General features: G+C 40.0%; 1 protein-coding gene across 3 annotated transcripts in view; it reads left to right on the top strand.

Annotated features, from left to right (window-relative positions):
* The window catches only part of EPSTI1 (epithelial stromal interaction 1), a 100,480-nt gene that overhangs the window by 67,449 nt on the left and 20,550 nt on the right, over window positions 1–12,481 (top strand). For all 3 annotated transcript variants that reach the window (XM_068984436.1, XM_068984438.1, XM_068984437.1), the window contains exon 8: window positions 1,587–1,670. In XM_068984436.1, coding sequence (XP_068840537.1) covers window positions 1,587–1,670 — 84 coding nt within the window. The remainder of the gene's footprint in view (window positions 1–1,586; window positions 1,671–12,481) is intronic.

Genomic DNA, 12,481 nt, shown 5'->3' with positions numbered 1-12,481 from the left:
CTGGAATTTCCATCCGAGAATCCTGGAGTGGGTTGCCATTTCCTACTCCAGAGAATCTTCCCGACCCAGGAATAAAACCCACATCTGTTGCGTCTCCTGCACTGGCAGACAGATTCTTTAACACTGCACCACCTGAGAAACCCAGGACCCATGTTCTGATAAAAAACTCAACAGGTGGAGTTTAAAAGGAAGGTATACAAATAGGTTCCTCACTCAAGTCATCTCATCTGCTTTAACTAAATCTCTTATTCCTCCTGTTATTCCCTTGAATAGAAAATGTGCTACCAGCCTCTCTTCCTGCCTTTCAGACCTTCTCATATAAAAATAAAGGGTCACTAGAGAATGATTCCCCACCATTTATACCTTATCACAGTCCCCTTGTGTTCAGAATATGGATAAAGTCTAGGATGTGTGTGCCTGTCTGATGTGGCAGGGTTTGGATATATGTGGGCTTTCTGAACACGTCTGGACACATTTGGAGCACCGCAGTTCTAGTTAGTAGTGCTACGGCTGATGCATCCTGAGAATCTCTCTCTTTCCGGCGAGTGCTTCTTCTTATTTGCTGGAAGATGGGTTTTATAGTGACAGAAGTGGAGGAATGAATTAAGAAGTACTTGAGAAAAATTATAGTAAGGGAAAAGGGGGGACCAGGCTACAGAAGCTTTATGGATTATTAGTCCAAGGAACTAGGGCCTGAAATATGTCGCTGCTGCCATGATGCTGTGAGTAGTTTATGAGAACAATGGATTTCCTACGTGTTAGCATATCAGGCTGGCCTCTCTGCCTTCTGAGGGTGGGCTGCAAATCAGGGTGAGGGAGAGAAAGCGTATGACAAATGAACAGATAGAATACTTGAAATCTCGTCAATTCCAGCACATGTGGTCTCTGTGCCCATGGAGGAGGGGGGACCCTGACACGGAGGGTCTCTGGGACTGAAGGACATCTTACTGTGCGTGCTGACTCTTCCGAGCTTCCCCCTTGGGGTCCTAATTCAGCCAGAAATGATGGCTTCTGTGCGCCTGAACAGACTTTGCTTTCCTGCTTGGGCACAGAAAGGAACTTCAGGTACAGATTAGGGGCACAAAGACCTGGAGAGAAATTCGTCTCTGGAATTACGCGGCATCAATCACCAGCTGACATGCTGTTTAATAGGACATCGTTAATGAGCAGTAGACACATCCGTGCTGCTGCAGTCAGTGTCACCACGGCTTGCCTCTGATATTCATCAGCTAGTTGAAATATTCTTGAAAAAATACATTTAACTTTCCTCTGCTTCAAATCCTCCTCATGAGAAGGAGTAAACTGTGTTGATTATCTCTGAGGGGATTTTTTTTACAGCTTAATTAAACAAATGTTTAGAGCATCCTTTAAAGTGTGCTGGATGGTTGTGCTTATACTCGTCTCTTCTTGTATATCCCAAGGGGCATCTGCAGACGTATGCATAAATCACTCAATTTTACGCAAGTGTACACAGAGAGCTTGCTATATGCTCAGGTTGATCTGTTAGAACTGGACCCACGGTAGGCGTTAGACATTGTGGTGATGCTTTTTCTCATGATGGTTTTTTTTTTTCCATACCATTACAGGCCAGAAGACAGGCTTATATGGATACTCTAAAGGAAGAACAGAATCAAAAATTGCAAAAGATGAAGGAAGAACAGCACCAGAAGGTATTCAAAGACCATATTAGTATTTGGTTGTGGTACTAGATAATGTTGAAGAGCTTGAGAACAGAAATATTTATATATATGAAAATCCTAAAAACAAAACAAAACACCACAGGTGTTAAAAATGGTGAGATGTGAGTATGTTTTAAGAGTATGGTGGTATGATGGTGGCTTCTGTTCAACTACTTATTGGCTCCTGCTACTTACCTAGCCTCAGAGGGCTACAGTATGTCTGCTGTAGTTGGTGCCACTGGTTCAGGGAGAAGATGATAGAACACTTGGGAACTTCTTTTTTTTTTTTTTAACTTTTTATTTTGTATTGGAGTATAGTTGATTCAAAATGTGTTAGTTTCAGGTATATAACAAAGTGATTCAGTTACATGCATAAACATGTATCTATACTTTTTCAAATTCTTTTCCCAGTTAGGTTGTTGCAGAATATTAAGTGGGATTCCAGGACACTTGGGAACTTCTGGTCTACAAAATATAACAAATGCTGCTGCCATTTTTTAAATTAAAGATATATGATATTGCAAATAATGTACAGAGACCACTATAATGCATAATGGAAAAAAAGCAGGCACACAAAATCGTGACACTGGCTTCAATGTTCATCTAAAAATACCCAAAGAATGAAACAATGCACTTTACACATATACAAATATGTGAGGTGTTTCAAAAAAAACACAATATTCCAAATAAAATGAGCAATAGAAATTAGGGAGATGGACACTGAGAAAAGTACTTATTAGAATAGGAAATTTCTGACAGGGTAACTGAAAACAGTATTGTGACTTGATGGTCATACCTACCTTTGATTCATAGGCTCAGAGGCTCCTCAACCAAGAATGGGAGTGATGAGAGAGATGGGAGTCAGCTCCAAGGGGCCACTTTCTTTCCAGGTCCTTTAAAAAAGCAAAACAAAAAATTATTCAGCTAGTGGGAGACCATTATCTTCCCCATATTTATTTTCCAACTTTTTTCTTGCTCTATTTGTACTTAATATATCCTGTCATTTCTTCCAGGATATCCCTCAAGTCTGTTTCTTCAATTATTCAATTACCTTGAATTCTAACGCCCATTCTGATTTCCTTAATTTGGTTTGTTTTTTCCCCTTATGTCTTTGCTCTACAAGGTAACATAGCAATTGAGTGTGGAAATCATATTTTAACATATTCATATTATGAAATGTGTAGTGATTGTTGTTGTTAGAATTGACCTTTTGAGTGCTACCCTCCTCCCAACAGAGGTCAAGCCCTTACTTTTTCATAGTTTAATCCAACATACAATATAAGTGGTTGTCACTGAGTTGTTTTGTGCTTCAGTTCAGTTCAGTCAGTCAGTCATGTCTGACTATGACCCCACGCACTGTAGCATGCCAGGCCTCTCTGTCCATCACCAACTCCCGGAGTTCACTCAGACTCATGTCCATTGAGTCAGTGATGCCATCCAGCCATCTCATCCTCGGTTGTCCCCTTTTTCTCCTGCCCCCAATCCCTCCCAGCATCAGAGTCTTTTCCAATGAGTCAACTCTTCACATGAGGTGGCCAAAGTACTGGAGTTTCAGCTTTAGCATCAGTTCTTCCAAAGAAATCCCAGGGCTGATCTCCTTTAGAATGGACTGGTTGGATCTCCTTGCAGTCCAAGGGACTCTCAAGAGTCTTCTCCAACACCACAGTTCAAACACATCAATTCTTCTGCGCTCAGCCTTCTTAACAGTCTAATACATCACATCCATACATGACCACAGGAAAAACCATAGCCTTGACTAGACGGACCTTAGTTGGCAAAGTAATGTCTCTGCTTTTGAATATACTATCTAGGTTGGTTATAACTTTTCTTCCAAGTGTCTTTTAATTTCATGGCTGCAGTCACCATCTGCAGTGATTTTGGAGCCCAAAAAAATAAAGTCTGACACTGTTTCCACTGTTTTCCCATCTACTTCCCATGAAGTGATGGCACCAGATGCCATGATCTTCGTTTTCTGAATGTTGAGCTTTAAGCCAACTTTTTCACTCTCCTCTTTCACTTTCATCAAGAGGCTTTTTAGTTCCTCTTCACTTTCTGCCATCAGGGTGGTGTCATCTGCATATCTGAGGTTATTGATATTTCTCCCAGCAATCTTGATTCCAGCTTGTGCTTCTTCCAGCCCAGTGTTTCTCATGATGTACTCTGCATATAAGTTAAATAAGCAGGGTGACAATATACAGCCTCGACGGACTCCTTCTCCTATTTGGAATATTTACCTTATTTTTGCTTCTCTCCCTTATTGCTCAGTCTGTTGTTAAAAAATGTCCACTGGAAGCTTCCCTAGCTAGTAGAGTCTGTCACTCATTATCACTTCAGTGGTTTTGCTTAAGAAAACAAGAAGGATCATGTTCATGGTAGGGAGCCATAACACATTTGTATCATCACATCTTTTCATGTGTTTGATTTCACCTAGTAGCCCAGATGGTAAAGCATCTGCCTGTAATGCAGGAGGCCTGGGTTCAGTTCCTGGGTCGGGAAGATCCCCTGGAGAAGGAAATGGCAACCCACTCCAGTATTCTTGCCTGGAGAATTCCATGGACAGAGGAGTCTGGCAAGCTACAGTCTATGAGGTTGCGAAGAGTCAGACACGACTGAGCAACTAACACACACATTCATGTGTTTACTTGTTCCCTTGATTCAACAAGTATTTAATGAACACCTACTGTAGAGAAATTGGAGAGTAGATTCTCTAGGTTAAAGTGAGGTGACCACATGTTGATCCTCCTCTGTCTGTCTCTGACTTTCACATTCTTCCATTACTCTGGTCTTTGGGGACAGTAGGTTCTTCCTTAATTTTAACTCCTCAGTATTTTACATTTGATTCAATTCCCTCTTCCAAAACTTTACTTGTAATTCCCTTGGCTTCTCTGGTGGCTCAGGTGGTAAAGAATATGCCTGCAGTGTAGGAGATATGGATTTGATCCCTGGGTTGGGAAGATCCCATGGAGGAGGAAATAGCAACCCACTCTGGTATTCTTGTCTGGAGAATTCCATGGACTGAGGAACCTGATGGTACTATTACTACCTACAGTTCATGAGATCACAGAGAGTCAGACACAACTGACTGACTAATACCTCCTACTTTCAGTTTTTTACCCTATCAGTTCAGTTGAGTCACTCAGTCGTGTCTGACTCTTTGCGACCCCATGGACTGCAGCACGCCAGGCCTCCCTGTCCATCACCAACTCCTGGAGTCCACCCAAACCCATGTCCATCGGGTCAGTGATGCCATCCAACTATCTCATCCTCTGTCGTCCCCTTCTCCTCCTGCCCTCAATCTTTCCCAGAGTCAATGTCTTTTCTAATGAGTCAGCTCTTTGCATCAGGTGCTTCAGCTTCAACATCAGTCCTTCCAGTAAACATCCAGGACTGATCTCCTTTAGGATGGACTGTTTGGACTTCCTTGCAGTCCAAGGGACTCTCAAAAGTCTTCTCCAATACCACAGTTTAAAAGCATCATTTTCCCTCTACACCTTCAGTATATTTTCTGTTAACTAGTATATTTTTTGTCAATAGGCATGCTGACTCTTGCTGTAATAAAATAAACAAGCCGACCTACTTCTTCCTTGATTCGGCTATCCTCAGGGTTATCACCTTTTCTGCTTCTACCAAAAAAAAAAAAAAGACAGAGGTAATATTACTATAATCACATCTTTATTGCCCACTTTGTCCTTAATGCTTTACGTTTTGGTTTATTTTCATAAACGCTCTTACTGAAACTGCTCCTAAAGATAAAATCCCTTCTGAACATTCAGTTCAGTGGTTCAGTGGTCTTTTTGTGCAATCCCTGTGTCCCTGTAACTCTGACATTATCTATACCATTTAAAGCTTTTATGGCAGGGACTGAGCTCCTATTATGTACTGAGCCTTCTGGAAGATACTGAAGTTCCAACTAGAAACAGGATAGACAAGGCCCCTTCTCTCCTAAAGTTTACTTTTTTGTGGAGGAGATGAACAATTAAAAGAAGACAAATAAAACACTGTACTTTTATTTTATAGTGAATAATCACTTGGTAGTAATTAATGCTACACAGGAAAAAATTGTGTGTTATAACTTCAGAATGGTGTATCAAATAGTGTTGATTACCTACTTCTCTCCTAAAATCCCATTTTTTTTCCCCCTTCATGTATTCATACTACTTAGCATGGCCTGTTTCAGAAAAGTCAGAAGAAGTCAGCCCAGGGATGCATTTGCAAATGGTCTAACTGATCATGGGAATTCTATTCTCATTGACTGTGATCGGTCCAGCCATTGATATGAGAAGTAGTTCCAACCAACATGACTTATGGGAAGCCAGCCTTTCAGTACCCGATTTTATCAATATGAAATGGACTACTCTTCTCACTTAGTGATTTTCACCTTGATGGTTCTTGGTCTTAATTTTGTCTGATCCTAATTATTTTGCCATCCTTCTTGTTAGAACTTATGTGGCAATTTCTTTTTCCATTACTTAATTTTAACCTCTGTGTGTCACGTGGCTTAAATTAGATTTCTAGTAACAAAAATGGCTGATTTTTCTTTTACCTAATTTCATAATGTCTTTTTAATATATTCTCATTTATTGTGATTGCTAGTGTATCTGCCCATTTTCTTCTACATAATTTACTTTTTATTTTTGTTTTCCATTCTTTACTTTCTTGACTCTGAATTTTCTGTACTGTTTATGTACTTTTCCTCTTTTCTCTCCTCTCCTTTCCTCCCTGTCATAAGAAATTTCTTAGTGGTTTTGATTTTAATTTTGTATTACCTTTTGTTGGCCTGTTTAACCTCAAAATATGTCTTACTGTAGTTCTGAGAAATTTCTATTTTCTTTTCACATTTCTTCCCTATTATCATGCCTATTCCCTGTTTCTTGGATATGTATCAAGTAGCTTTGGAAATTCTAGCTCGACCTATCCTCTGTTTCTCTTAACCATTTGTCTTATACTTCCTGTCTGGCCTTTTCCATTGCATTCTGGGAGAAACCTTTTGCTAGATCATCTTGTTCCTGGAATCATTTCGTCATTCTGCTTATTTGGCCCCTGCACTGAATTTGTTTATTTACCAGTGTTACTGACTTACTTTTTCATAGCAGTGTTCTGCTTTATAAGTGGAATATCCTTTCTGATCTCCTCATTAATGGTAGTTATACAATCATTAACATTTTCTACTTACTATTTTAACAGTATTTTTTCCTTTCTGATGTAAGTTTTATCTCATGTAGTTTTCTCTCTCAAATGTTTGGTGATTCTTGGTTATCTCCTCATGTTTCTTTGGACACGTGAAAGTATTAGTTGCTAAGCCATGTCTGACTCTTTGTGACCCCATGGACTGTAGCCCACCAGGCTCCTCTATCCATGGGATTCTCCAGGCAAGAAAACTGGAGTGTGTTGCCATGCCCTTTTCCAGGTGATCTTCCCAACCCAGGGACTGAACCCAGATCTCCTGCACTTGGGGCAGATTCTTTACCATCTGAGCCACCAAGGAAGCCCCTGGCCAAGTTAAGATATACAGAAGCCAATCTTCTGCACGCGGTAGCCTCTTGTTCTCCTGTGGTCAGCATGTATTGGGACACTGTCCCGCTCCTCTGAGCTCACAACCCCTCCTCCATTCTGTGTTACCCAGGGGACTCTGTCGGTGTGGGCTGCTATGTATGCCAGTGTGGGAGAGGAAGAACCCACCGTCAAGCTCCTCTCAAAGCACTTCTCCAGCTGGTCATCTTTAGCTTCTCTCAGCCCTCCTTTAGAAACACAGCTAACTCAGACCCCGTTGATCCTGCGTACTTGTTTCTCCATATAATTTATTTTATCCCTTTTCTACCTACAAGGGATTTAAAATGTTTCTGGTAGGTTGAGTGCTCTTACTGATTTTGCATGGTTATTGATTTTATATAGTCATTTGGAAAGTAAAAACAAACCAAAACGTGAAAACATGCTTAAATTATTCAATGACAGAGAAAATGATTGTAGACTGTGTTAGAAATTATGGTGAGAGCAGCTTATTGGGAATCCTTGCAAAGCTGTACTCAGAAAAATCACAACTTTAAATCCAGTCAGTACTCAAAACAGAAACAAATTAAAGTATCCAACCTAAGAATTTAAAACAAGAACAATAAATATTACTAAAGGAAGTAATTAGGAACAGAAATTAAAAAAAAAAAAACTTGAAGAAACAACTGTTATAAAAATTCAACATCTTCTTTGATAAGGTCAACAAAATGAACAAATCTCTGGTAAGTCTAATCAAGAAAATATTAGTAAAAATGCAAATACACAACAGTATAAACGACGGGCTAGAACCATAGTTTTAGAAAAGATTAAGTGAATAGTTTTATGAGAAAATGTAAAACTCTAAACTGACTCAAAGAATTAAAGACAAAAATGCAAGTGATTTTAAAGTTTTCTGAGAATTACTTTCCCTTAACAAGCTAAATTTGGATAAATTTACAGGCAGGTTCATTAGAATTTTCAAGGAACATATTTTTTTCCTGTGTTCTACAAGTTGTTTCAGAGCAAGGAAAAAGATGAAATAATTTAGAATTAATATTATTTAACTTTCATTCTCATGATGTCACAACCTGGTAAAGGGACACACACTCACAGATTTATAGAGATTAACATCTGAAAGAAAATTCTAGCTAATGGAATTTTTTTCTCATATCATTTACATAGACAGTTAAGTTTATTCTAGGAGTGCAAAGATGACTACCTATATATTATAACTTTTTATATCACTGGAATATGATAGTGAAAGTTGCTCAACTGTGTCCAACTCTTTGCAACCCCATGGACTATACAGTCCATGGAATTCTCCAGGCCAGAATACTGGAGTGCGTAGCCTTTCCCTTCTCCAGGGGATCTTTCCAACCCAGGGCTCAAACCCAGGTCTCCTGCATTGCACATGGATTCTTTACCAGCTGAGCCACAAAGGAAGACCGAAATATGAGAGAAAAAGAGATCATGAGAGAAAAAGAATTCGACTACCTCTGTAGTTGCCAAAAATGGGCACTGGTAGGTTAAAATCTATCAGTTAAAAGAAAAAAGACATAGTAAGCTAATTTTTTTTCCCCCTTAACATTCATATAGTCTTTCAAACCAATAACCAACATTAATCTCAGTGGTAAAATATTAGAACAATGAACAACATAAAAGGATCTGCAACCCCTACCACCAACTAATATTTGTTCTGGAAATTCTAACCTAATGCTTTTTAGTGTTATTTGATGAAAAACTCTTTTCTAGTGAAGGGGAAGAAAGCTTCAGTATTGCATGGGACAAGGTTCAAGAATTGTCTTAGCCAACTTGATAGGACAAAAATAGAAAAGGAGTTTTATCTAATTATTAGAAATAAAAGTTATTATTTATGGATGAGAGCAATCTGTACAACCCAAGAGAATCAACTAAAAATTGCTTAGAACAAATGGAATTAAATGAGTTGTATGTATGTATATATATGGGCTTCCTTTGTGGCTCAGCTGGTAAAGAATCCACCTGCAGCGTGGAAGACCTGGGTTCAATCCCTGGGTTGGGAAGATCCCCTGGAGTAGGGAAAGGCCAACCCACTCCAGTATACTGACCTGGAGAATTCCATGAACTGTAAAGTCCATGGGGTCGCAAAGAGTTCGACATGACTGAGTGACTTTCACTTCACTTCGCTTCATATATATATGACACACAAATTCATGAAGTGTTCCGTATTTTTTAGGGCTTCCCTGGTAGCTCAGCTGGTAAAGAATCCACCTGCAATATAGGAGACCCTGGTTTGATTCCTGGGTCAGGAAGATCCCCTGCAGAAAGGGATAGGCTACCTACTCTAGTATTCTTGGGCTTCCCTCATTGCTCAGATGGTAAAGAATTTGCCTGCAATGTGGGTGACCCGGGCTCAGTCCCTGGGTTGGGAAGATTCCCTGGAGGAGGGCATGTCAGCTCACTCCAGTATTCTTGCCTGGAGAATTCCCCATGGACAGAGGAGCCTGGTGGGCTACAGTCCACGGGATCACAAAGAGTTGGACATGACTGAGTGACTAAGCACAGCATAAAACATATATGTAAGAATCAATAATGCTTTCAAATATTAGTAAACATTAATGAGAATATAGGGGATAGAAAGATCTCATCAAAAAGCAACAATATAAAAAATTGCTCAGTCCCTTAAAAAACACACACACACACACATTCAAAACCCCCAAACCTATAAAAGCCCCAGAATACCTGAGAATTTTCCTATAATCCATTAATGTCAATTTGAATAAAGTAGGGATGGCTGATGCCCCTGAGTGGTAAAATTCAATACTGTAACAACTACAGTTCTGTCCAAATTAATGAGTGAGTTTAATGCAATTCCAGTAAAAATTTCAGTGGAATTTGAGGTAGTTTGAAAAACCATATCTACACTTCAACTGAGAGAATAATCACCAGATTAAGAAATAATCTGTGTGTTTGCTGGGGTGAGGAGTATTTACATCATTAGTTATTAAAAAACATTACAGACTCCCTCGTACTGCTGCTGATAAGACGGGCACCAAAGGACTCTGACAGTATCAAATTCTAAAGAGTTTCCTAAAATAAAACTCTTAGATCTAAAAGGTATACATCTATTCTGAGGAAATAATCAGACACGCATGCAAGCTATATGGATAGGATTGTTTACATTTAAAATCAGCTTAATGGGAGGTTTCAAATAATTTTTCAGTAGTAGAGAAGTCGAGGATTTTGAAGTCTGAAATACCATGCAACAGTGACTACTATGCTTCAATAATGTAAATGTGCTTCAGTTTCAGTTTCAATTTAGTCGCTCAGTCATATCCGACTCTGTGACCCCATGAATTGCAGCACGCCAGGCCTCCCTGTTCATCACCATTTCCCGGAGTTCACTCAGACTCACGTCCATCGAGTCCATGATGCCATCCAGGCATCTCATCCTGGGTCGTCCCCTTCTCCTCCTACCCCTAATCCCTCCCAGCATCAGAGTCTTTTCCAATGAGTCAACTCTTCACATGAGGTGGCCAAAGTACTGGAGTTTCAGCTTTAGCATCAGTCCTTCCAAAGAAATCCCAGGGTTGATCTCCTTCAGAATGGACTGGTTGGATCTCCTTGCAGTCCAAGGGACTCTCAAGAGTCTTCTCCAACATCACAGTTCAAACACATCAATTCTTCTGCGCTCAGCCTTCTTCACAGTCCAACTCTCACATCCATACATGACCACAGGAAAAAACATAGCCTTGACTAGACGGACCTTAGTCAGCAAAGTAATGTCTCTGCTTTTGAATATACTATCTAGGTTGGTCATAACTTTTCTTCCAAGGAGTAAGCGTCTTTTAATTTCGTGGCTGCAGTCACCATCTGCGGTGATTTTGGAGCCCAAAAAGTAAAGTCTGACACTGTTTCTACTGTTTCCCCATCTATTTCCCATGAAGTGATAAGACCGGATGCCATGATCTTCGTTTTCTGAATGTTGAGCTTTAAGCCAACTTTTGCACTCTCCTCTTTCACTTTCATCAAAAGGCTTTTTAGTTCCTCTTCACTTTCTGCCATAAGGGTGGTGTCATCTGCATATCTGAGGTTATTGATATTTCTCCCGGCAATCTTGATTCCAGCTTGTGCTTCTTCCAGCCCAGCGTTTCTCATGATGTACTCTGCATAGAAGTTAAATAAGCAGGGTGACATACAGCCTTGATGGACTCCTTTTCCTATTTGGAACCAGTCTGTTGTTCCATGTCCAGTTCTAACTGTTGCTTCCTGACCTGCATATAGATTTCTCAAGAGGCAGGTTAGGTGGTCTGGTATGCCCATCTCTTTCAGAATTTTCCACAGTTTCTTGTGATCCACACAGTCAAATGCTTTGGCATAGTCAAGAAAGCAGAAATAGATGTTTTTCTGGAGCTCTTTTGCTTTTTCCACGATCCAGCGGATGTTAGCAATTTGATCTCTGGTTCCTCTGCCTTTTCTAAAACCAGCTTGCACATCAAGGAGTTCACAGTTCACATATTGCTGAAGCCTGGCTTGGAGAATTTTGAGCATTACTTTACTAGCATGTGAGATGAGTGCAATTGTGCGGTAGTTTGAGCATTCTTTGGCATTGCCTTTCTTTGGGATTGGAATGAAAACTGACCTTTTCCAGTCCTGTGGCCACTGCTGAGTTTTCCAAATGTGCTGGCATGTTGCGTGCAGCACTTTCACAGCATCATCTTTCAGGATTTGAAATAGCTCAACTGGAATTCCATCACCTCCACTAGCTTTGTTCACAGTGATGCTTTCTAAGGCCCACTTGACTTCACTTTCCAAGATGTCTGGCTCTAGATTAGTGATCACATCATCATGATTATCTGGGTCATGAAGATCTTTTTTGTACAGTTCTTCCATGTATTCTTGCCACCTCTTCCTAATATCTTCTGCTTCTGTTAGGTCCATACCATTTCTGTCCTTTATCGAGCCCATCTTTGCATGAAATGTTCCCTTGGTATCTCTAATTTTCTTGAAGAGATCTCTAGTCTTTCCCATTCTGTTGTTTGCCTCTATTTCTTTGCATTGATCGCTGAGGAAGGCTTTCTTATCTCTCCTTGCTATTCTTTGGAACTCTGCATTCAGATGCTTATATCTTTCCTTTTCTCCTTTGCTTTTCACCTCTCTTCTTTTCACAGCTATTTGTAAGGCCTCCCCAGACAGCCATTTTGGTTTTTTGCATTTCTTTTCCATGGGGATGGTCTTGATCCCTGTCTCCTGTACAATGTAACGAACCTCATTCCATAGTTCATCAGGCACTCTGTCTATCAGATCTAGGCCCTTAAATCTATTTCTCACTTCCA

This window comes from Capricornis sumatraensis, chromosome 12 (genome assembly GCF_032405125.1).
Source record: "Capricornis sumatraensis isolate serow.1 chromosome 12, serow.2, whole genome shotgun sequence".
Lineage (NCBI taxonomy): Eukaryota > Metazoa > Chordata > Mammalia > Artiodactyla > Bovidae > Capricornis > Capricornis sumatraensis.
The sequence above is the reverse complement of the archived record's forward strand: the minus strand, read 5'-3'. Positions and strand labels throughout refer to the sequence as shown.